This window comes from Balaenoptera borealis (assembly GCF_965194805.1).
Source record: "Balaenoptera borealis genome assembly, chromosome: 15".
NCBI lineage: Eukaryota > Metazoa > Chordata > Mammalia > Artiodactyla > Balaenopteridae > Balaenoptera > Balaenoptera borealis.
Genome location: NC_138871.1, coordinates 7,548,460 through 7,575,122, shown reverse-complemented (window position 1 = coordinate 7,575,122; position 26,663 = coordinate 7,548,460). Strand labels below are relative to the sequence as shown.

The 26,663-nt window shown below is 39.0% G+C and overlaps 1 protein-coding gene and 2 long non-coding RNA genes across 9 annotated transcripts in view; 2 read left to right on the top strand and 1 right to left on the bottom strand.

Annotated features, from left to right (window-relative positions):
* The window catches only part of LOC309611586, a 512,787-nt gene that overhangs the window by 426,802 nt on the left and 59,322 nt on the right, over nucleotides 1-26,663 (top strand). The window lies entirely within an intron of this gene.
* The window catches only part of MRPL30 (mitochondrial ribosomal protein L30), a 54,401-nt gene that overhangs the window by 3,901 nt on the left and 23,837 nt on the right, over nucleotides 1-26,663 (top strand). For 2 of the 7 annotated variants that reach the window (XR_014234596.1, XR_014234597.1), the window contains exons 2-6: nucleotides 886-963; nucleotides 2,377-2,457; nucleotides 11,882-12,028; nucleotides 12,261-12,334; nucleotides 12,413-12,596. Coding sequence is in view for 2 of the 7 variants with exons in the window: in XM_082356195.1 (XP_082212321.1) it covers nucleotides 886-963; nucleotides 2,377-2,457; nucleotides 11,882-12,028; nucleotides 12,261-12,334; nucleotides 12,413-12,545 (513 nt within the window). In the remaining 5 variants the exon portion in view is untranslated. Of the gene's footprint in view, nucleotides 1-885; nucleotides 964-2,376; nucleotides 2,458-11,881; nucleotides 12,029-12,260; nucleotides 12,335-12,412; nucleotides 12,636-16,773; nucleotides 16,898-24,778; nucleotides 24,923-26,663 lie in introns of those variants that run through there. The other 5 variants (XM_082356196.1, XM_082356195.1, XR_014234598.1 and 2 more) reach the window with 4 other exon arrangements.
* LOC309611592 overlaps nucleotides 16,381-26,663 on the bottom strand; it is an 86,679-nt gene continuing 76,396 nt past the window's right edge. Inside the window, exon 2 of the long non-coding RNA XR_014234615.1 lies at nucleotides 16,381-16,670. This is a non-coding gene — a long non-coding RNA (uncharacterized lncRNA). The remainder of the gene's footprint in view (nucleotides 16,671-26,663) is intronic.

Sequence of the window (26,663 nt, the reverse complement as noted above, 5' to 3'; positions counted from 1 at the left end):
TTTGTAATAATTCAGTGATATTATTATAGTAAAAACTACCATTTATTGAGGGCTTCTATGTGCCAAGTACTGTTTTAGGTGTTTTCAGAGTAATTCATTTGCAAGATAGGTATTGTTTTCTTTCTGTTCTTTGGGGGAAAAAATTGAAACATACAATTAAGTAACCTATCCAAAATATACATGTAGTTCATGAACTTAATCTTTCTGCATTCAGTTTAAGTCAGTATAGTAGGCTATAATTGTTTTGTGTCTAAATAAATATGACTTTTAGTTTATAAATGCCATGCATGTTCGTTAAGAATAGTTTAAAAATATAAATAAGCAAAAAAGAACATTCTGCTTTATTTAACAGAAAGGTGTTATGATTTAGTGAAAATGTGCTGGACTAGGTATTAGGAGGTTTGGGTTCCAGACCATATACTCTCTTGAAAGCTGGATGCCCTTCGGTAAATGATTGAACTCTCTGGGATTCATTTTCCTCATAAATAAAGTAAGAGGGTTGTCAATTCTAATTAGGAGTTTGGATTTCTTCAGTCCCTTCCAGCTCTTTAATTTTTTTTTTTTTTGATTCTGTAACAAAGCATTCTTTATATCTGCCCTCGCTGTTGAAGATTTTTTAAATGATAGTAACCTCCATTGCCTAGTTTTGTTGAATCAGCCTAGGGTGTAATTTAACTCTTTGGTGAAAATGGGATATGGTTAATGTATAATTACTTCCTATGATTTTCTTGAACTCTCAATGAAACATCTATTATAACTTAATTCTTGTCCTTAGTGTATTAAAACAATCAAGATTTTGCTGTTAAACTTCATCCAGTTTTTCAGTTTGAGCTATCCATTTCTAAGACATACCTGACCCACAGGTCTGTTTTCTACTTCTCACAGCCCCTAAGGAGAACAGTCACCACACTCATGGCAGGGATTTTGCGCTCAATAGTTCAGAGGCCCCCAGGCAGACTACAAGTAAGTATTTCTTGTCAAGAATTATCTTTTTTTTTTCCTATTCCTTAAGAACTTTTTCTCTCTTTTCTAATTAACAAAACATACAGGCAAGTTAAAATTTTAAGTTTCTATATATATATATTTTTTTTTTTTTCTAATGTTGAGGGTTAATTTTTTTTGTGGTTTATCTGCTGTTTTATCCCTAAAGATCTGAAATCACAAAAGACCTTTTCCTGGAGAAAATGCTGGTAAAAAATGGCTAATGTTGATTCCCCATGGCCCACCTTAATCTTTTGAAAGTTTTAGATTTTTTTTTTTCCTTCAGTTATGAAGAGTCCATTTTCAGTAATAGAAAATTAGAAAAATGTAGAAAAGCAGAAAGAAGAGAAACAATTTCCCAGAGACCATCAATGTTTGTACTTTCATGTATTTCCTTCCAGTCTTTCTTCTAGAAATTTCAGTGTTGCAGCCTAATCTATTCATGAGGTCCAGAGTCTAGATAGGACCTGCTGCTGCCTTTAGATAATAATAATGTCAGGTGCTTTACACACTTACCTTAACCTCAGATTAATCCTGGGTGGTAAGTATTATTTCCTTTTTATAGCCGAGGAAACCGACCCTCTGAGAGGATAAGTATCTCATATGTCACAGCTGGTAAGTACAGAGCAGGATTAGAGGCCCAATGTTCCTGGTATGTCAAAGCCCACGTCCTTCACCAGTCTTCCCCTAACCCCCAATTCCCTCCTGCTTATTCTCCCATTGTTTATACCATCTCTGCAGTACAGGGAGGGCATGAAGGAAATGATTATTGCCCACCCAGAGGAGTTTCCTGGTATGAAGGATTAGCAGTGAATCCTTTTTCTTTGGCAGCCTGAGAGAAACACGACTGGAAGATTGTAGAAAGGGAACAAGAGACAGGAAACAGGAGTTGATGGCATTCTTGGGACTAGAAAGAAAACTGGAAACTCATTTTGGCTTTCTTTTACACTGTATTGCTGAAGCTGAATTATCGTATGTTGTCTAGAGCACACTGACAACCTACAAGCCAAATTCAGCCCACCACCTATTTTTGTAAAAGTTTTATTGGAACATAGCCACACCGATTTGTTTACATATTGTCAACAACTGCTTTTGCCCTGCTGTGGCAGAGCTGAGACTTGGCTGCAGAAACTGTGTAGCCCCTTAGCTGGAAATATTTACTGTCTGGTTCTTTACAGAAAAATTGCCAACTGCTGGTCTAGAAGTTTATATTTAATGTGCTTTTTCTTTATGGTAGTGGTGAGATGAGATGTATTCATTCAGCTAGGGGGCCGAGATAAATGTTTAATAATTACAGGTTAGGTGAGAACAGATTTTGTCACCTAAAAATTGGTATGTTATGATTTCTGCACTCGATAGAGTTCTAAAAAACAAATGTTTTATGGCATATTTTAGATGGTGACAAAAGGTGTGGAGCCCCTTGTTTGTACAGATTGGATTCGTCACAAATTTACGAAGTCAAGAATTCCAGATAAAGTAAGTTTTTACGTTACTGTTTTTGAAAAACATGTTACTGTTACCGAGTCCAAGCTCATTCTACTTGCCGCAGGACGGGCCAATAAATCGGGAGATGAGGTATTGAGGCAAGGAATAGCAACTCTTATTTGGAAAGCCGGCAGACTGAGAAGATGGTGGACTAGTGTACCCAAAGACCATTTTATTGGGGTCTGGATGCCAGTTTCTTTTATAGAACAGACGGGAGGAGGTGAGGAAGTAAAGTAAAAAGGCCATTTGTCTTGCAAAATCTCCTCCCTCAACTTGCATGGGGAAGGGATGTGTTAATTTCTTCTTTTCTGCAGCCATTCACAGGTGGGCAGGGTCAGAATGTCTGTCTGTGAGCTGAACAAAGGCCTTTTACTTTAACAGGCAGAGGGGCAGGGTTCCTTGTGGCAGGCCATTATCTATGCTTACAGCTATAACAAAAGCAACGAAAAGCAAAGGTTAAAGTAAAAGAAACAGAACCAACATGGAGTCAGAATTCTCTCTTCCCTGTTACATTATGTTTTGAAAGGTACCAATTTTTGTAATATTGAAAACTTTCACGTTAAATTATTTGTGGGTATAGGTAGAAGTGCAGAGTTTAAAACTAGGATTTATGTGGGAGGGATAAATTGGAAGATTGGGGTTGACAAATACACACTACTGTATATAAAATAGATAATTAATAAGAACCTACTGTATAATGCAGGGAACTCTACTTAATACTCTACAATGGCCTATTTGGGAAAAGAATCTAAGAAAAGGGGTGGCTATACGTATATGTATAACTGATTCACTTTGCTGTGCACCTGATATTAACACAACATTGTAAATCAACTGTATTCCAATAAAAATTTTAAAAATAAAAAAAGTTAAAAAAAATTAAACATAGTAGGATTTATGTAAATGATTATTAAAAATAAAGATGTGCCACTGACCTTTTAAGTACTGGGTTTTTGTCTCAGAATCTGTTTATTCCTGCTTATGGCTTTTTCCCTTGATATCTTGTGTTTTCATATCACCCTTGTCCTGAGAAAACAGCGTTTCTTCCTCCTGCTCAGACTGTCTGTGTGGCTCTTGGTTTTCACTTTCTCTATCAGCCATTGCTAATTTGGATCTTCTTCTCTGCTAGATTTGTGTCTACCTATCATTCTTTTAGAAAACACTGACTAAGCCCTCAATAGATTTCTGTTTTGTTTTGATTTCTCCAATTTTTTTGTACTGTGGTAAAATACATGCAACATAAAATTTAACCATTTTTAAGTGTACGGTTCAGTGGTATTAAGTACATTCATATTGTCGTGTGACCATCACAGCCACTATCTCCAGAATGCTTCATCTTGCAAAACTGGAACTCTGTACTCATTAAACAGTAACTCCTCATACCTTCTCCCCCAAGTCCCTGGTAACCACCATTCTCCACTGATTTTTTTAAAAGCTAAAATAGTATTACCATTGACTATTTAGATACCTTTAATGTGCTTGATGTTCTTTTATCAGAAATCTCTTTTTTTTCAAGTCATGGTCCACAACTGCATTGTCTTATATGTTTTCATGTTTCTTAGACTGTAAACTTCTGGAAGAAATGATAGATACAGATGTTAGCAGTTGTTTAAAATGTGGGGGGGAGTGATTTTGATAGCTGGCTGTAGTGAGCATGAAAACTTTTAAACTTCATAGAAATGACTCTGTGATGTGCATCTCCAGCCCTTTGCCTATCTTCTGAACTTACTCCTGTATTCTCCTGTAGTTTCTAGACCTTGCTGCTTAGATAACCCGTAGGTATTTCAAGTTATCCAAAATTAGACTCATTGTCTTACAAATGAGGTTGTCCTCCAAACAACCAAACTAAAAGAGGGTGCTTGTCCTGTATTAGTGATGTCAGTTAATGCTACCATCCTCTACCTGATTTCCCAGACTAGAAACCTCTGAGTCAATATCAACCCTATCTTCTCCCTCACCCACCACAAATCCATCTATTTTACTACCTAAGTCCCCACATCAGTCCCTTTCTGTTACAGCTGCTGTAATTCAGACTCTTAAACCATGGCTCTAAGTGCATCCTGAGTTTCCTTGTATCAGTCTCCACCTCCAGTTCATTTGAAAGAGTTTTCTTTCTGAATCTATTTTTGAAATGTCATTTTGCTTCAAACCTCCAGTAGCCTTATATCCATTCTGGAAATTTCTAAAGACTCAGCATAGTTAAGTTTAGTTTAACTTTCCCCCTGCATTGCTTTTCCTGTTTTTTTCTACCTTAGTCACACAGAACCACTTACTTTTCCTGAATATTTCATGCTTCTCACACCATTTCTTTAATTCTTCTCTCCTTTTCTTTGGCACACCTACCCCATCAAAATCTCTAGAAAAATACCCTTCATCCTACCCACCTGGAGGCAAATACTGCTAACTTTTCTGTTAAATATTTTTGAAGATTTGCATACATTTCTGTTAAATATTTACTTTATGTTAAAAGTAAATACTTTTACTTTTTTGTTAAATATTTTTGAAGATGTGCATCATCTTGGCTATAATGCTTCTCCAGCTGCTTTCATCATTTAGCAATGTAATGTGAACCCTCTGTGGATATGTTAATGATTGAATAATATCCTTTTTGATTAAAGTACTGTCTTTTTTTTTGGCCTTCCTCAGTCTGATTCCCCAGAGGTATGACTCTTGACCTAATGTTTTTGACACCTTTATACATATAAGGATAAATAAATAAATAAATAAATATATATATATATATATATATATATATATATACACACATACACATATATATATAATTGTTAGAATCATATCTAGAATTTAAGGGAGAGACCTTCAAGATGGCAGAGGAGTAAGATGTGGAGATCACCTTCCTCCCCACAAATACATCAGAAATACATCTACATGTGGAACAACTCCTACAGAACACCTACTGAACGCTGGCAGAAGACCTCAGACTTCCCAAAAGACAAGAAACTCCACACGTAAATGGCTGTGTGGCTGACAGGGTCTTCATCCTCCGGCCACGTGTCAGGCCTGTACCTGTGAGTTGGGAGAGCCAAGTTCAGGACATTGGTCCACCAGAAACCTCCCGGCTCCACATAATATCAAACGGCGAAAGCTCTCCCAGAGATCTCCATCTCAAACCTAACACCCAGCTCCACTCAACGACCAGCAAGCTACAGTCCTGGACACCCTACGCCAAACAACTAGCAAGACAGGAACACAACCCCACCCATTAGCAGAGAGGCTCCCTAAAATCATAATAAGGTCACAGACACCCCAAAACACACCACCAGACATGGTCCTGCCCAGCAGAAAGACAAGATCCAGCCTCATCCACCAGAACACAGGCAACGGTCCCCTCCACCAGGAAGCCTACACAACCCACTGAACCAACCTTAGCCACTGGAGGCAGACACCAAAAACAATGGGAACTACGAACCTGCAGCCTGGGAAAAGGAGACCCCAAACACAGTAAGTTAAGCAAAACGAGAAGACAGAGAAACACACAGCAGATGAAGAAGGAAGGTGAAAACCCACCAGACCAAACAAATGAAGAGGAAATAAGCAGTCTGCCTGAAAAAGAATTCAGAATAATGATAGTAAAGATGATCCAAAATCTTGGAAATAGAATGGAGAAAATACAAGAAACGTTTAACAAGGACCTAGAAGAACTAAAGAGCAAACAAACAGTGATGAACACCACAATAAATGAAATTAAAAATTCTCTAGAAGGAATCAATAGCAGAATAACTGAGGCAGAGGAACGGATAAGTGACCTGGAAGATAAAATAGTGGAAATAACTACCACAGAGCAGAATAAAGAAAAAAGAATGAAAAGAAATGAGGACAGTCTCAGAGACCTCTGGGACAACATTAAACTCACCAACATTCAAATTATAGGGGTCCCAGAAGAAAAAGAGAAAGAGAAAGGGACTGAGAAAATATTTGAAGAGATTATAGTTGAAAACTTCCCTAATATGGAAAAGGAAATAGTCAATCAAGGCCAGGAAGCACAAAGAGTCCCATACAGGATAAATCCAAGGAGAAACACGCCAAGACACATATTAATCAAGCTATCAAAAATTAAATACAAAGAAAAAATATTAAAGGCAGCAAGGGAAAAACAACAAGTAACATACAAGGGAATCCCCATAAGGTTAACAGCTGATCTTTCAGCAGAAACTCTCCAAGCCAGAAGGGAGTGGCAGGACATATTTAAACTGATGACAGGGAAAAACCTACAACCAAGATTATTCTACCCAGCAAGGATCTCATTCAGATTCGACGGACAAATTAAAACCTTTACAGACAAGCAAAAGCTAAGAGAATTCAGCACCACCAAACCAGCTTTACAACAAGTGCTAAAGGAACTTCTCTAGGCAGGAAACACAAGAGAAGAAAAAGACCTACAATAACAAACCCAAAACAATTAAGAAAATGGTCATAGGAACATACATATCGATAACTACCTTACTTAAATGTAAATGGATTAAATGCTCCAACCAAAAGACACAGACTGGCTGAATGGATACAAAAACAAGACCCATATATATGCTGTCTACAGGAGACCCACTTCAGACCTAGGGACACATACAGACTGAAAGTGAGGGGATGGAAAAAGATATTCCATGCAAATGGAAATCGAAAGAACGCTGGAGTAGCAATTCTCATATCAGACAAAATAGACTTTAAAATAAAGACTATTATAAGAGACAAAGAAGGACACTACATAATGATCAACAGATCAATCCAAGAAGAAGATATAACAATTGTAAATATTTATGCACCCAACATAGGAGCACCTCAATACATAAGGCAAACACTAAAAGCCATAAAAGGGGAAGTCGACAGTTAAACAGTCATAGTAGGGGACTTTAACACCCCACTTTCACCAATGGACAGATCATCCAAAATGAAAATAAATAAGGAAACACAAGCTTTAAATGATACATTAAACAAGATGGACTTAATTGATATTTATAGGACATTCCGTCCAAAAACAACAGAATACACTTTCTTCTCAATTGCTCATGGAACATTCTCCAGGATAGATCATATCTTGGGTCACAAATCAAGCCTTGGTAAATTTAAGAAAATTGAAATTGTATCAGTATCTTTTCCGACCACAAAACTATGAGACTAGGTATCAATTACAAGAAAAAATCTAAAAAATACAGACACATGGAGGCTATACAATACACTACTTAATAACCAAGAGATCACTGAAGAAATTAAAGAGGAAATCAAAAAATACCTAGAAACAAATGATAATGAAAACACGACCCAATACCTATGGGATGCAGCAAAAGCAGTTCTAAGAAGGAACTTTATAGCAATACAATCCTACCTCAAGAAACAGGAAACATCTGAAATAAACAACCTAACCTTACACCTAAAGCAGTTAGAGAAAGAAGAACAAAAAAACCCCAAAGTTAGCAGAAGGAAAGAAATCATAAAGATCAGATAAGAAATAAATAAAAAAGAAATGAAGGAAACAGTAGCAAAGATCAATAAAACTAAAAGCTGGTTCTTTGAAAAGATAAACAAAATTTATAAACCATTAGCCAGACTCATCAAGAAAAAAAGGGAGAAGACTCAAATCAATAGAATTAGAAATGAAAAAGGAGAAGTAACAACTGATACTGCAGAAATACAAAGGATCATGAGAGATTACTACAAGCAACTATATGCCAATAAAATGGACAACCTGGAAGAAATGGACAAATTCTTAGAAAAGTACAACCTTCCGAGACTGAACCAGGAAGAAATAGAAAATATAAACAGACCAATCACAAGCACTGAATTGAGACTGTGATTAAAAATCTTCCAACAAACAAAAGCCCAGGACCAGATGGCTTCACAGGTGAATTCTATCAAACATTTAGAGAAGAGCTAACACCTATCCTTCTCAAACTCTTCCAAAATATAGCAGAGGGAGGAACATTCCTAAATTCTACGAGGCCACCATCACCCTGATACCAAAACCAGACTAAGATGTCACAAAAAAAGAAAACTACAGGCCAGTATCTCTGATGAACATAGACGCAAAAATCCTCAACAAAATACTAGCAAACAGAATCCAACAGCACATTAAAAGGGTCATACACCATGATCAAGTGGGGTTTATCCCAGGGATGTAAGGATTCTTCAGTATACACAAATCAACCAGTGTGATACACCATGTTAACAAATTGAAGGATAAAAACCATATGATCATCTCAATAGATGCAGAAAAAGCTTTTGACAAAATTCAACACCCATTTATGATAAAAACCCTCCAGAAAGTAGGCATAGAGGGAACTTACCTCAACATAATAAAGGCCATATATGACAAGCCCACAGCCAACATCGTTCTCAGTGGTGAAAAACTGAAACCATTTCCTCTAAGATCAGGAACAAGACAAGGTTGTCCACTCTCACCACTATTATTCAACATAGTTTTGGAAGTTTTAGCCACAACAATCAGAGAAGAAAAAGCAATAAAAGGAATCCAAATTGGAAAAGAAGAAGTAAAGCTGTCACTGTTTGCAAATGACATGATACTATACATAGAGAATCCTAAAGATGCTACCAGAAAACTACTAGAGCTAATCAATGAATTTAGTAGAGTAGCAGGATACAAAATTAATGCACAGAAATTTCTGGCATTCCTGTACACTAATGATGAAAAATCTGAAAGAGAAATTAAGGAAACACTCCCATTTACCATTGCAACAAAAAGAATAAAATACCTAGGAATAAACCTACCTAAGGAGACAAGAGACTTGTACACAGAAAACCATAAGACACTGTTGAAAGAAATTAAAGATGATACAAACAAATGGAGAGATATACCATGTTCTTGGATTGGAAGAATCAACATTGTGAAAATGACTGTTCTACTCGATGCAATCTACAGATTCAGTGCAATCCGTATCAAATTACCAATGGCATTTTTCACAGAACTAGAACAAAAAATTTCACAATTTGTATGGAAACACCAAAGACCCCGAATAGCCAAAGCAATCTTGAGAAAGAAAAACGGAGCTGGAGGAATCAGGCTCCTGGGCCTCAGACTACACTACAAAGCTACAGTAATCAAGACAATATGGTAATGGCAGAAAAACAGAAATACAGATCAATGGAACAGGATAGAAAGCCTAGAGATAAAATCACGCACATATGGTCACCTTATTTTTGATAAAGGAGGCAAGAGTATACAATGGAGAAAAGACAGCCTCTTCAATAAGTGGTGCTGGGAAAACTGGACAGCTACATGTAAAAGAATGAAATTAGAACACTTCCTAACACCATACACAAAAATAAACTCAAAATGGATTAAAGACCTAAATGTAAGGCCAGACACTATCAAACTCTTAGAGGAAAACATAGGCAGAACACTCTATGACATAAATCACAGCAAGATCCTTTTTGACCCAGCTCCTAGAGAAATGGACATAAAAACAAAAATAAATGGGACCTAATGAAATTTAAAAGCTTTTGCACAGCAAAGGAAAACATAAACAAGATGAAAAGGCAACCCTTAGAATGGGAGAAAATATTTGCAAACGAAGCAGCTGACAAAGGATTAATCTCCAAAATATACAAGCAGCTCATGCAGCGCAATATCAAGAAAACAAACAACCCCATCCAAAAATGGGCAGAAGACGTAAGTAGACATTTCTCCAAAGAAGATATACAGATTGCCAACAAACACATGGAAGGTTGCTCAAGATCGCTAATCATTAGAGAAATGCATATTAAAACTACAATGAGGTATCATCTCACACCAGTCATAATGGCCATCATCAAAAAATCTACAAACAATAAATGCTGAAGAGGGTGTGGAGAAAAGGGAACCGTCTTGCACTGTTGGTGGGAATGTAAATTGATACAGCCACTATGGAGAACAGTATGGAGGTTCCTTAAAAAACTAAAAATAGAACTACCATACGACCCAGCAATCCCACTACTGGGCATATACCCTGAGAAAACCATAATTCAAAAAGAGACATGTACCACAATGTTCTTTGCAGCACTATTTACAGTAGCCAGGACATGGATGCAACCTAAGTGTCCATCGATACGTGAATGGATAAAGAAGATGTGGCACATATATACAATGGAATATTACTCAGCCATAAAAAGAAACGAAATTGAGTTATTTGTATTGAGGTGGATGGATCTACAGTCTGTCATACAGAGTGAAGTAAGTCAGAAAGAGAAAAACAAATACTGTATGCTAACACATATATATGGAATCTAAAAAAAAGAAAAAAAAAACTGGTTCTGAAGAACCTAGGGGCAGGACAGGAATAAAGACGCAGATGTAGAGAATGGACTTGAGGACACAGGGATGGGGAAGGGGAAGCTGGGACGAAGTAAGAGTGGCATGGACATATGTACACTATCAAATGTAAAACAGATAGCTACTGGGAAGCAGCTGCATAGCACAGGGAGATCAGCTCCGTGGTTTGTGACCACCTAGAGGGGTGGGTTAGGGAGGATGGGAGGGAAATGCAAGAGGGAGGAGATACGGGGATATATGTATATGTATAGCTGATTCACTTTCTTATAAAGCAGAAACTAACACACCATTGTAAAGCAATTATACTCCAATAAAGATGTTAAAAACAATAAAAAATAGAATTTAGGATCATATTCTTAGGATCAGTAGTTACAGAATACATCATATATACACACTCATCATGGTGTAGATGAAACAAATACAAGATCCTGTTACACAATGGTGTGGAAATTTGTTTTTTTTGCTCAAGAATATATTATGACCATCCTTCAATGTTAGTACTTACAAAGGTAGTAAACCTTATTTGTTTTAATGGTAGCATTATAGCCAGTAGGATTCATCATAATTTATTTGCATCATATCTTATTTAGTTATATTATTTTTAGTTTTATTTAGAATGTATGCATCATAATTTATTTAGCTATTCTCTTGAGGAATATAGATGTGGTCTTTAAAATTTTCAGTATTACAAATAGTGTTATACATACATCCTTATTCGGGGTTGCAGCCAATACATACTTTTTTAATACTTATGTGTTATTGTCATTGTAAGTTTTTGTTTGTCCCCCTCCTTGAATGGGGGAGGGGATGCAGCCCAAGGCTCAGCTCATATAATGCAATATATTCTCTTGACATTTGAACTCTTTAGTGTCATCTGGTTGCTCCTGCTTTTCTCTTAATAAAAGCAAAACAAAACAAAACCTTGCCTGTGTGGTATTTTTCTTAGTGTATGAAATTCTTAGACTCCATCTATCTGAGTAATCAGACTGGTAGAAATGTTCAATTTGAGGGTGCGGATTATAGAACTATTAGGGATGAAATCATTATGTAGTTGTTTGAAGTTTTTTTAAGGAAAAAAAAAGGAGGTACATAGAAGCTGTGTAAATTGAAATTTTACCATTTATAATTCTTCCTTTCTAGGTTTTCCAGCCTTCACCTGAAGATCATGAAAAATATGGTGGGGATCCACAGCAACCTCATAAACTGCATATTATTACCAGAATAAAAAGTACAAAAAGACGTCCATATTGGGAGAAAGATATAATAAAGATGCTTGGGTTACAAAAAGTATGTAACTATTTTAGTCATCTTTAGTGTTGTTTAAATTTGCTTTAAATTTTCCACTTTTAAAACTTTAAGGTGTATATTTAATATTTCTTTTGTTTAAATGTATTATTTCATGTAGTATGTTTGGAAGTTTGATTTAGACAGAATGAGCCTACACCTTAACCTTTCCCTGTAACATGGGACCATCTGTGCTTTTGAAATTGATCCATGACATTGTTTCCTTTGTTTGTAGGCACATACTCCTCAAGTTCACAAGAATATCCCTTCGGTGAATGCAAAACTGAAAGTAGTTAAACATTTGATAAGGTTTGTTGTTTGTTATTCCAGCAGTTTCTTAAAACGTGTTACCTAGTATAACTCTAAAAGCATTCTCTTATGTCACAGAATCAAGCCCCTGAAGCTGCCACAAGGTCTCCCAACAGAGGAGGACATGTCCAACACATGCCTCAAGAGCACTGGAGAGCTGGTGGTGGGGTGGCTTCAGAACCCCACGGACCAGGAAGTGAATAAGTCCTGATGGCCTCGCAGCTTCAGAGTAAAAAGTGCAAGTCATTTCTATTTAAAGATGGTGAGAAAGTGTTCTCATTAAAATATGTTTTAAATTCTAGTCATTTTCACTGGCAAAACATGGTGTGATTCTTCCTTAATGTAGGCTTGGAGGTTTTAGTGCTATTAATTGGTTTAATTCTGTCCCCTTTCCCTCCAGTAGTTTCACTGGAAAATGGGTAAGAATGGCAGTGTTTGAACATTTGGGTTCAGATGTCACCTTAGCAGTCGTCGTTAACTTTTTTTAAAAATTGTTTTCTCGTTTAATTGAATTCAACACATTCTATGAGTGGCCCTTTGAGTGGAGGGTGTGCATGTGTTGGAGAATCCAGAGCTGACCAGAATATGGTCCCTGCCCTAAAGGAGCTTAGTCTGTTCCCCTGGAGAACAGAGATCCAGCCAGAAGCACCAGACACTGGGTGCAGCTAGACCGGCTGCTCTGTGCTGTGGTGTCTATAAATACGTATGTGGACTTGGCTTCATTTTATCCTTAAATTTAATACCCAAAATAGTATCTGTTTTCTAATTATAAATCTCATTTGACCTAAACTTTATTGATGTTCCTTGAATTCCTAGAAACCTCTTCCAACAGTTGAGGTTGCTATTTAAAAGAAAAAAGAGAAGGGAAAAATCATTTAGGGGAAGTTGTTTTATTTCCTTTTATTCTATTTCAGATACCTGGAGGGGTGGGGAGAAGTAAGAATGTTAAGAGAGGTTCAGTGCTGGGAAATTCCGTGGCAGCTAACTAAAGATGATGCCGAGGACTCAGAATTCTAGTTGCCCTTTATTTTCCTTGTCTCGTAAAATTTGGCTCAGGCAGCAGTGACATTGGCATACTCACTGCTTGTGGTCCCAGCATCTGTCCTGTCACAGAGTTTTGGCATCAAGTAGAAGTGCTGTGTGAAGTGAAGCCAGATATCATTAATTAATAAGCTTCAAGGCAATCACACTTTCAATTCCATTCCAATTATTGAATATCCAGTATATATACGGCCTGGAGAGGATATAAAGCAGAAGGGCTGGGTCTAACTGGAGAGAGGCCTGTATGCCTCAACAGAAGCTGTCCTTGCTGGAGTTGGATTGAGGTCAGCTGTATAAATATTGATAAAAGCAGCCCCTGCTAATGTTTTGCTGCCTCTTTTACTAGGCTAATATTAATGTTTAAAACGGGGAAAAGACCATTGGTTAATTTTTACCCAAAGAGTCTGATAAAGTTTTGGTAAGTAATTTTAACCTCTGCTGCTCATGACTAGAGGAAAATATCTGAATGATGAGTTGGATATTTAGAAATGAAATTGCCCAGAAGTGGGGAGATGAGCATAGGCTAGAGCGTTTGTTTTCTGTTGTCGCATAACATATTACCACAGTCTCAGCCGCATAGAACCACACGTGCTCATCACCCTGCCGTTGCTCCGGGTCAGGGCTCTGGGCACAGCTTAGCTCGCTAATCTGCTTAGGGTGTCACAAGGCTTCACAAAAGGCATCAGCCGAAGCTGGGTTCTCCTCAGATCCTTGACAGGGCAGGTATCTGCTTCCAAGCTCTCCCAGGTTGTTGGCAGAAGTCATTTCCTTGTGGTTATAAAATTCATGGCAAGTTGCTTCTTCAAAACCAACACTGGAGTGAGAGACTTTAGCAAGATGGGTGCTACCCTCTTAGGTAATCATATAAATGCAGTGGCCTAGATTCCGTCTCCTTGGTTGCATTCCATTGGTTGGAAGCAAGTCACAGGTCCAGCCCACACTCAAGGAAGAGAGGAATTCCACAAAGGTGTGACCACCAGGGGCCAGGATCAGGGAGGCCTCCGCAAAGCCGACCTGCCAAGCCCGGTCAGTCCATCCTTAAGTTGGACCCAGGGGATTCCCCAGAATGGTACTCCTTTGCCTCCCATCATTTCAAACCTTACAAGGACTTCTTCTGTCCTGTCTTTGTGTCTCAGAGAATTGCTTTATTTCAGAAGGTTTTTCTGGCCACTCCTTGGTGACCATTGGCCTTTGGTCAGGCTCAGGGGAGAAAAAGTTACCCAAGCACTATTTTTAAGGGCCATTCCAGTTCTCAAGTTCTTCTCAATGTAAATGGTGCCTCTTTCAGGCCAAACACGTGTTTTCTTCATCTTGTTAACAATACTAACTAGTATGCTTATCATTCTAACCGTCACAGTTTCACCAAGGACAATTTGGAATTGCAGTGGCCATTTTAGGGAGCTTTTGATATGAGCAAGATTGTGTGTTTGGGAGGTACTTTAGAACAAAAAAGAACAAAAAGTGAAGAAACCTCCATGAAGACATTATTTGTCTTGTTTTTCTTTGAAAAAAAAAGACCATTTTATTTAATATAGAGGATATTTAATATCCTCTCCTTCCTTTCTATACTTTGAGGAGTATTAAGTACTGGCTTTTTGATCACACAGCTTGATAAAAATATCAAGGGTCCAAGTTACTGTCTAAACCATCCGTCGCTCTCTTTTTATGTATATGTGTCAAACAAAATCTGTTTTATACATTTAAACTTTTCTCAGCTTTAAGACCTTGTTAAACAATTAATTAATTAAAACTGAAAGTCTGGACAGTTTCTAAATAAGAAACTGATACAAAACATTAGTCACTAAATAAAATTTTTACCCTTATTTCTCAGAATGGCAATCCATTAACAAACGATGAAAATGCCTTTGAATAATATTATTTATGTTTCTTTTTCCCTCAAAATTATTAAAATGATATGAAATGAGTGCTCATGGAGAAAAAAGTAGCCAAACAATTCATTTTCTGTTCTCTAATTTTCTTTATTTTCTGGATAAAAGAAAAATAGTTGATCACTTTAGTTAAAGAGAATATAAACAGTTAATTATACCAGGCACAGTAATTACAGAGAAATACAAATATGTATTTGACATAATGGTTATGATTTTCTGCTTATTAACATGGTAAATTTAGTGATATGTACATTTTTAATTTAATATACTGATAAATTATGTTTTAAATCTATAGGTATTCAATATAAGCTTTAAATGTCTTAAATATATTTACACATGCCTAAATACTTGCATAGAAAGGTATATTAGTAATTACTACAATCTGTGCATGAATAATGTAAAATAAAAGTAAAAATAGAATTTGGGTAAACTAAAGTATTTTTCATCAAATTATTTCCTATTTTGGGGTACTTATCACATATCTTGTCTTCTATAAAAACTATTCTTGATTTTGCCTTTCCCAAAATCATACCTAGATTCAAAATAATAAAATTGTTAGGATGAATTTTATGCCTACGCTATCTGTAGATTTTCTAAAGTGGCCATTAGATGGCATAAATAAAGATTTGCTGTTAACCACATAAAAGTAAGGGCAATAAGGAATGATTAAGTTTGTCCAAAGGTTCTCCAAATTTCAATTCTATTGTGAGAACTTTTGTCTACCAAGCTTATTTTCTTTTAATTAATTAATTAATTTATACTTTGGCTGCATTGGGTCTTCGTTGCTGCACGCGGGCTTTCTCCAGGTGCGGCGAGCAGGGGCTTCTCTTCGTTGTGGTGCGTGGGCTTCTCATTGCGGTGGCTTCTCTTGTTGCGGAGCACGGGCTCTAGGCGCACGGGCTTCCGTAGTTGTGGCACACAGGCGCAGTCGTTGTGGGTCGCGGGCTCTAGAGCGCAGGCTCAGTAGTTGTGGCGCACGGGCTTAGTTGCTCCGCGGCATGTGGGATCTTCCCGGACCAGCGCTCGAACTGTCCCCTGCATTGGCAGGCGGATTCTTTTTTTTTTTTTTTTTTAACATGTTTTATTTTGTTTGCTTCTTTGACCATGAAGCTTTAAATTTATTTATTTATTTATTTTTGGCTGTGTTGGGTCTTCGTTTCTGTGCGAGGGCTTTCTCCAGTTGCGGCGAGTGGGGGGCCACTCTTCATCACGGTGCGCGGGCCTCTCACTGTCGCGGCCTCTCTTGTTGCGGAGCACAGGCTCCAGATGCGCAGGCTCAGTAGTTGTGGCTCACGGGCCCAGCCACTCTGCGGCATGTGGGATCCTCCCAGACCAGGGATCAAACCCGTATCCCTTGCATTGGCGGGCAGATTCTCAACCACTGTGCCACCAGGGAAGTCTCTGTCCTCTGCAATTTAAGTAATGGTTTTCAAAGTGATGTGGATTATGAAGCTTGCCCAAGTTGTGAGACTACAAATGAACATTTATTTGACACCCATCGTCCATTAGGTTGCTGTGGACATTGTATCACTTGATCTTCCCAACAACCTTGTGAGGGAGGTATTATCCTTTATTTTAGAGATGAGGACACTGAGACTCAGAGAAGTTAAGCAACTTGTCAAAGATGGCACAGGTAGGACGTGGCAAAGCTGGGATTTGACCCTGGACTGTGAGATTCCAAAATCCATGCTCTTCCACAACATCAGAGGTACTAGCACCATGGACCCATGACCCAGCGGAGTGATTACTGTAACAGGTTCAAATCAATTAATTTGCACACAAAGCATTGTCTGTGGCCTGAATAAATAATTCCAGTCATAGATATTTACCAGTCATTCAGGTAGATGCTGTTGTAATTTTTAAATACAGATGAATATGAATCAACTGAATCCACAGTGGCTTTTTGTCACTTTATATCTTCTCCATCGATATCAGTGGTAGCTAACATGCATTGAGCTTGCACAGTAGGCCTGGTAGAATAGTAGTAAGGAGTACAGCCTGGGTCTGAACCCAGGTTGGTTGCACTCTAAAGCCTAGCTCTTTTTTAAAAATTTTATTTTATTGAAGTATAGTTGATTTACAATGTGTTAATTTCTGCTGTACAGCAAAGTGACTCAGTTATACATGTATATATATATATTCTTTTCCATTATGGTTTATCACAGGATATTGAATATCGTTCCCTGTGCTCTACAGTAGGACCTTGTTGTTTATCCATCATATAGATAAAAGCTGACATCTGCTAACCCCAACCATCCCTCCCCCAGCACCTTCCCTCCTTGGCAACCACCAGTCTGTTCTCTATGTCTGTCTGTTTCTGTTTCATAGATAAGTTCATTTGTGTCATATTTTATTTATTTATTTACTTACTTACTTATTTTGGCTGCTTGCAGCATCTTAGTTCCCCAAACAGGGATTGGACCTCCACATTCGGCAGTGAAAGCACAGAGTCCTAACCCCTGGACCATCAGGGAATTCCCTGTGTCACATTTTAGACTCCACATATAAGTGAATCTTTCACTTTCTGACTTACTTCATTTAGTATGATAATCACTAGGTCCATCCATGTTGCTGCAAATGGCTTTATTTCATTCTTTTTTATGGCTGAGTAGTATTCCATTGTATATATGTACCACAGCTTTTTTATCCATTCGTCTGTCAGTGGACATTTAGGTTGTTTCCATGTCTTGGCTATTGCAAATAGTGCTGCAAGTGAACATTGGGGTGCATGTATCTTTTTGAATTTTAGTTTTCTCTGGCTATATGCCCAGGAGTGGGATTGCTGGATCATATGGCAATTTATTTTTAGTTTTTTGAGGAACCGCCATACTGTTTTCCATAGTGGCTGCACCAATTTACATTCCCTAAAACCTAATTCTTAATGACTACAATCTACTGACCCAATGGATGGTTAAGTACAAGTACTATCATATGAGGATCTTAGTAATTTTTGACATTTGAAAGTAATTTACTTAGTGATTCTCCATCTCTTCCTAGGGATGCCAAAAATGACTATGCATGTGAGTTGTATTGATATTGCCAGGAGGGGCTTGAAGGGACCTTGTCACCTGCTATAATCTCCATCAGTCTCCAGGCTTCCCAAAATAAAGATACAATCTATATGCAAGCAATGTCCTTGCTGTACAAATGGAACTCTATGACCAGACCCCTGACCTCCTGCCCCTTCCAATCAGTTATCTGCCTCTCAGAATTTACAATATAGCAATTGTCTGGTAGCCTCTGGTGAGTCATGATACATTTGGGGTTCCTGGCACTAGAGGTGAGGACTCTAGTCACTCCTCACATCTAAATGGACTCAGCAACAGACCTTAAGCCAAGATGTATGCCGGTTCCAGACAGACAACTTGCTTCGGTCAGTCTTACCAAAAGCGGGGTATGGCAGGAAGATAGATCCCTGGCCTGGAAGTCTAGAGACCTGGCTCGCAGTCTCAGATCTGCCACTAACCAGCTGAGGGTAACCACCAGTGCAGACATCATTTTCCCACTTATAGCGTCAAAAAGTTGGATGAGAGCAGATGATCGCTGAGGTCTCCTCCGGCTCCAACCATCTACTGGAGTTGGTGAGTCAAGTGCATCCTGATCCAGAAGAGGGAATAAATATGGGAGGTTGAGTGAAGAGGTGTGGAAACTTGCACTGCGTTTCTGTTCTCATCAAAACCACAAGGGAGGGACTTCCCTGGTGGCGCAGTTGTTAAGAATCTGCCTGCCAATGCAAGGGACACTGGTTCGATCCCTGGTCTAGGAAGATCCCACATGCCGCGGAGCAACTAGGCCCGCGCGCCACAACTACTGAGCCTGCGCTCTAGAGCCCGCGAGCCACAACTACTGAGCCCGTGTGCTGCAACTACTGAAGCCCGGATGCCTAGAGCCCATGCTCCGCAATGAGAAGCCCGCGTGCCGTAACAAAGAGTGGCCCCCGCTCGCCACAACTAGAGAAAGCCCTCGCGCAGCAATGAAGACCCCAAAATAAATAAAATTAATAAAATTAAAAAAAAAAAACCCCACAAGTGCCATGCAAGTCATCCTGTGTTCAGGGTGGCTTTCAAAGTGAATTTTCTCTGGTTTTCCTCTCTATCTTGCAATTGGTGAAGAGTAGAAGACCTTTATCATATGTAAACCCAGGTCTTAAATTTAAGACCCCCATTCATCAACCATTTTCGTATTGACAAGGACAATAAAGAAAGAGGTGTCATTTGCTTGCTTGCTTGTTAGTCTCAGCCATAATTACAGATTTCCCTGTCAGGCTGGGTGACTCATGGCAGATATGAGTGCTGCCAATGAAATTTTTAAACTTTGCATGTGTCAAGAGTGGCCTCAAAATTTCCCCAAATAATGTAAATGGCTGGCAAATATAGTAAACTGAAAAATCAAGCTTCTTTTTTTTTTAAATCGTAATTGTCAGGAGACTCTCTGATCCAGGTTCCGGTCGCTGTCACTCATAGTTTGGGGCCCGGTGGGGGCCACAGTCGGGGGACGCATTATTGTGGCACAGTGCCTGTCACTGTGATGTCCAGGTCTGAGACAAGAGTCAAAGGCCTCTGGCAAGTCCACTACATTTTCCAGTTTTCTTTCTGCTGCCTCTCTATTTCCTAACCCCAGTGTCCTCCCCACCCTTAGGCTGATCTGATAACAGAGTTGTAGTCATTGATGACAGAGACTTAAAGTCATATCCTTTTCAGGTACAATTTAATTAATTATTTATTGTATTTATTTATTTTTGGCTGTGTTGGGTCTTCGTTGCTGCGCACAGGCTTTCTCTAGTTGCTGTGAGCGGGGGCTACACTTTGTTGTGGTGCACGGGCTTCTCATTGCGGTGGCTCCTCACCTCCCTCCCAGAACTAGTCTGTGGTTATAGACACAGCGTTGCCTCCACCATGTTGCCATGTGTGAAGGCTGGCCACAGCTCTCCATTCTCAAGAACAGCCAAGGATGATTTTCATGGGTCACTCCTTTAACTTCTCTGAGCCTTAGTTGGGCTCATCTGTAAAATGAGGCCATGATAATGATGCCCTATGACTTTGTTTTGAAGATAAAAATAAATGATATATGTGAAAGCATGTTATAAACTGCTGTGCTTCCTACAGATACCAGTTATTATGATGGGGTTGCCCTCAGATCCTGATGGGTTAGCTGGTTGTTGCTTTGTTCATTTATTTATCCTTGGGGCTTCAGGAAAAATAATGAAGAGTTGACTTACAGGATAGGAAGTAACAAGTAAAACCTCATTTCCTCCAGGAAGGAAATATGGCAGGACAAGCAAGGGCTATTGCTGCGACTCTGTAGCCTGCCTGTTGGGACAGGAGAAGAACAATATCAAAAATAGCCACACACAGCCCAGGCATCTACTGCACGGCCTATAGAATGAAGGGGCTGCCCGAGATTGCATGGCAAGGCACTTTGGTAACAATGGCTGGTGGAAGGGAGCCCTTCCACAACATTTCACTAAAAAGTTCAATTTAACCTCAAGATATTTTAATGCCTGGCTTGAACTGCTGTATGCTTTTATTGTTTGGGGTTTAATCTACTATACAGTAGGTAAAATGCCATATCCTGCTGAAGACACCACTTACAGGGTTGTCCAGGGTCAAATATGTGACCAGCATTTCAGAAAAGAAGATATACAAATGGTCAAAAAGCTCATGAGGGGCTTCCTTGGTGGCGCAGTGATTGAGAATCTGCCTGCTAATGCAGGGGACATGGGTTCGGGCCCTGGTCTGGGAAGATCCCACATGCCGCGGAGCAACTAGGCCCGTGAGCCACAATTACTGAGCCTGCGCATCTGGAGCCTGTCCTCCGCAACAAGAGAGGCCGTGATAGTGAAGAGGCCCGCGCACCGCGATGAAGAGTGGCCCTCGCACAGAAACGAAGACCCAACACAGCCAAGAATAAAATATTTTAAAAATAAATAAATAAATAAAATAAAATAAAAAAGCTCATGAAAAGGTGCTCAACATCATTAGACATCAAGGAAATACAAATTAAAACCACAATGAGATAGCATTTCATACTCTCTTAAAAGACTAAAATCAAAGACTGGCTATGGCAAATGTTGGTGAGAATATAAAGCAGATAGAACTCTTGTACATTTCTGGTTGGACTGTAAAATGGTATAACTGCTTTGGAGAGTTATTTAGCAGTTTCTTATGAAATTAAACATACATCTACCCTATGACCCAACCATTCCATTTTGGGGCATTTATCCAAGAGAAGTGAAAACAAATGTCTCCCAAAGACTTGTACAAGAATGTTCATAGTAGTTTGATTCATAATAGGCCAATACTGGAAACACTCCAAAAATTCATCAGCAGGGGAATGGATTAACAATTGTGGTATAGCCATATTATGGAGTAATACTCAGATTAACAAACAAATCAGAGAAGAACTCCCATCCCTAGGTTGGGTCAGGTGCCCACATTCAACTGCATCTAGAAATAGATTTGTTTGAAGTTTCCTTGTGGTTTGAAAAGGAGAAAAGAGAAGTCTGAATTTTTAAGAAACGTGCCATAGTTGCTCACTCTGCCTGTGATGGAGAGAAAAGCTGGGGTGGCATCTGGAGAAAGACTTGGGTCAGGCCATTTTGTTAGGGTTTATGCTGGGAGTGACTCGGAATATTAAATCCTGTAGAAGGTATTGAGAATATTGGGAAAGGAAGTGTTATGTGATCAGGCATGTGTTCAAAATCATAGAGACTGGCCTGAGGCAGGAATGGGAACACCTCTTCCATTGTAGCAGGAAGAAGAGAGGAAAAAATTGGATAGCAATGCAGTTCAATTTATAGAGTCGATGAGAGAAAATTGAGGTTTCTCTAATGATTCCTAATCCCTCTGAAGCAGGAGACCAAATCGTGTGCTGAGAGTAAAAATTATGTGGAATTAGAGGCTTAAGGAAATGGAGAAAATGTGGAAAAGTCACTTTGGAGGATTAGAACTGACAAGAGAGCCAAAAGGATTACCGGGGTCCAGATACAGAGTAGCTGAGGTTGGAGCCCATAGACGTTCAGAGGCACTGAAATGCTAGGCTTTGGCTCAGCAACCTCGGCATCAACAGGGAGAAAGCAGGGGGGCTTTCCTCTGTTCCACCTGGTCTTCTCTCCTGACCCCGGACTCCAGCCACCAACGTGCAAGCCTCAACCTGCTTTGCCCTGGCCCTTCCCTGTTCCTGCTCACTCCCTGTTCCCTGCCTTCTGCAGTTTTCATTTCTAGGAGAACTGAAACTGCTTCTCAGTAACAGTGAAATCAAGGGCAGGATTATTTGGGGGTGGGGAGTGGTTGGTGAGAGGAATATATCAGGCACACAGCCTCTTCACTGGCAGTGGGGGGCCTTCGGGTGTGTGCGACCCTGGGACGGTGTGTGCAAAGGGTTCCGGTTACTTTTTTTTTTTTTTTTTTTATGGCTGTGTTGGGTCTTCGTTTCTGTGCAAGGGCTTTCTCTAGTTGCGGCAAGTGGGGGCCACTCTTCATCGCAGTGCGCGGGTCTCTCACTATCGCGACCTCTCTTGTTGCGGAGCACAGGCTCCAGACGCGCAGGCTCAGCAATTGTGGCTCACGGGCCCAGTTGCTCCGCGGCATGTGGGATCCTCCCAGACCAGGGCTCGAACCCGTGTCCCCTGCATTGGCAGGCAGATTCTCAACCACTGCGCCACCAGGGAAGGCCCACGGGTTCCGGTTACTTTTAATCAGGCCAGAGGTCCCTCGAGGTGCAGAGAGAGGAAGCACATGTTAGGCCTCAGCTGGAGGCTTTTTAATAATAAGTTTTCTTGTTTAACAACAAGAAATGTTCATGACATATTGTTGTGCTCTTTATGTAAGCAGGTTATTAAAGGGCACTAATGAATATTACCAATTTTGTTTTAAGCGTATGTATGTACAGTCATGGAAAATAAGCCGAATTGCATCTTCAGCTGCACCAGATCTTATAAAGTTGCTCTTCAAAGCAGCTACACCACATTTACCCTCTAGAGCAGGGGATGATGAGTGGAGCATCTCCACCAAAATTTCCTATTATCAGACTTCTAAACTGGGTGAGAAAAGTCTCATTTCCCCAATTGAGGTTGGTTGTTTTTTTCTCATTTTTAAAAATAGGAATCGTTATTACACTGTAGACTGGGTCCAAGTCTTTTGTTAATCATATGAAAACTAAAGAAAGGAATTGCTTCTCTGTAGAGATATAAGCACAAAGGCACTGATATGTTCAATGCCAAATTATCTAGAAAGTAACTGTCCACTTTGAAAATTATCAACAACTCTTGGTTGAGCTGGACTGAGCCAGGATTGTGATGTAGGCAATGTCTTTTTAATATCTTATATTTGTACAGTGCTTCAGAATTTTAAGTGGGCTTTTGAATAAGTTAAAATACCTGAAATAACCCTCCGAGAAAGGTCAAGCAGATTTTATCTCCCCCATTATACATACAAGAAAAGAGATTAAATGATTTGTCCAAGACCTCCTAGCTATGTAAATGGTGGAGCTGAGACTAGAACCCAAACATTCAGATGCTGAGTCCAGGGATTTCCTTCCCATCATTTACGGGACCAGATGAACCTGAAAGCATTGTTTAATCATGAAATTTCAGGATTCAGTGATTTACATGTTTTGTCATCTCCAACAGCCAGGCTTTAATGCCCTCACTTACCACCTGGCTGAACAAACCACCCCTTCAGGGTCACCTAGGCCCACTTTAATTTTGACACTGCTCACTACCTGTTCACCATCTCCAATACACTCACTCCCAGTCCCGTTGGAAATTGTACCTGTTTGGAGTTCTGTGTTCAGAGGCTTTCTAGAACAATGCTGTCCAACAGAAATATAACATGAGCCACAACTTTGATTTAAAATGTTCTATTAGCCACATTGAAAAGGTAAAAAGAAAAAGGTGAGATTAATTTTTGTAGTATATTTTATTTAGCCCAATACATCTAAAATATTATTTCAATATGTAACCAGTAAAAAAATTGAGATATTGTACCACCTTCTTTTAATACTAAGTCTATGTATTTTAGAATCACAACACAGCTCACGTCAAACTAGCCACACTGCTCAACAGCCACATGGGGCCAGTGGCTACCATGTTGGACAACACAGTTCTAAATGATGACTATTAACATAGCCTTTGATGCCCTAAGGCAAAGGAGTAGCCTAACACGGGATTTTTTTGTATCTGTGGAGAAGACATTTTTGGGTATTTCCAGCTGTGCTATATGCCAAGTCAGGTCAGCTCTAGGCTCCCTTGAGCTCTGCTCTTGTACTGACCTCAAAGTGGAGCTATCCACCCGCTCCCCTTCCACCTTGCTTCTGACCCAATACACATGACCTTTCTCTGGATCATCTTCACAAAATGGGCTCTCATTTTCAATTGACATCAGAATCACTTAAGGAGATTTTCAAAAATGCAAATTCTAGTTTGAACATGACTCCATGAAGTCACCAGTTCCCTTTTCCTCTTGGAAATCATCCAAAAGCACTAAGAACAGAAAAATAAACTTTTCTTCTACAGCCTTATGAATCACAAACGATATGGAAGGGCTATTGAAAGCAGTAGAAATAGAGAAGATACATGAAGATATGAAGAAGGTAAAAGAAGGTCTGGAGAGGACAAGTTGATGATTTTTAAAATAGGCAAAAAGCATACATCTCTAAGGTAAGGAGTACACCCTGAGGCGTACAGGGTAATTGTTGGGAGGAAAGCAGAGGATGGAATAGGAGAAGAACACACAGGTAGCTGTCAGTTATTGGTGATATTTGAGTTTGGTGTGGGTCCACAAGTGTTCATTGTATTTTAAAAATAAATAATAGAGGAAGGCCACAAATGGACTAATGATGTGTTTCACAGACTAAGGTTTATGAGTTATCTATTTTATGCATCTGATGTTAATGAAAAAATATATGTTAATTGCATTTGTAAACTGCAGCAACAACGAAATATAATTTTAAAAAGCTATCAGGGCTTTTCGTTCTTACTCAAATGGCATAAGCCCACTACAGCCTATCTCACCCTCAGATTACAAGGAAAAACTGGACAAAATGCTGCCAGACAGCATTTCCTTAATAACCGTTTCGATGGTTGTATTGTGGCTATGTAGGAGAATGTCCTTGTTTGTAAAAACCTCACACTAAAATATTCAAAAATAATGAAACATCATGTTGGCAACTTTCAAATGGTTTAGGGAAAAATGAGTTATTTGCAGCATTCTGTACATTTGAGATTGCAACTTTTCTGTAAATTTGAGATTGCTTCAAAATCAAAAGTTTAGGGAGTTCCCTGGTGGTCTAGTGGTTAGTCTTCGGCACTTTCGCTACCGTGGCCTGGGTTCAATCCCTGTTTGGGGAACTGAGATTTTGTAAGCCGCGTGGCGCAGCCAGAAAAAAAAAAAAATCAAAAGTTTACATCAAAAAGAGTGAAAAAAAGTTAGAAACAAAAAAAGATAATTGCATGACACAGAAATGATTAAGGATTAGTACCCAAAATAATTTCTATCAATCAAAAAGAAAAAGAGATGCACTGAAATAAAAAATGAAAAAGAGCCATGAAGAAAAGACAAGAAAAACCATAAATGAACATGACAAAATGTTCCACATCTTTAGTGATCAGGGGAATGCATACGCAAACCACAATGTAATAACATTTCACACCCACCAGATTGGCAAAACATTTAAATCCTGACAATGATGGAGTATGTGGCAAGAGAAGCATTCATACATCACCGGTGAAAGTGTAATGGTTAGAATTACTTTACAAAACACTTTGGCATCACCCAGTATTAAATCCAGCGATTTTACAACAAGATAAATACCCTAGTGATCAGCACTGTCTTGTAGAAATAGAATGCAAGCCATATATGTAATTTTAAATTGTCTAATAGCTCATTTAAAAAAGTAAAAAGAATCAGCTGAAATTAATTTTAATAACATTTTAATTCAGCCCAATATATCCAAATTTTTTTAATCATTTCAACATGTAATAGATATAAAAACATTATTAATGAAATATTTAGAATTTTTTTCATACCAAGTCTTCAGTGAGTAGTCTTAGACGTGCAGCACTTGGACTTGCTGTATTTTAGGTGCCTAGCAGCCACATATGGCTAGTGGCTACTGTACTGGACAGCATAGCTCCAGAAACTTGACACGTGGAACAGGAGGCCTGTACAACAATGGCCGTAACAGCATTGCTCATAGTAGCAAAGTCTGGACAATCCAAATGTCCATCATCAGTGGAATTAATAAGTAAACTATGTCACATACATACAAAATGGAATCCCACACAGCAGTGAAAATAAATACATTACAGCTATAGGCATCAAGCTGTTTGTTTCTCAAAAGCAATATTGAGTAAAAGGAACAACTTACTGAGTGACGGATACAAAATGACTTCGTTGATA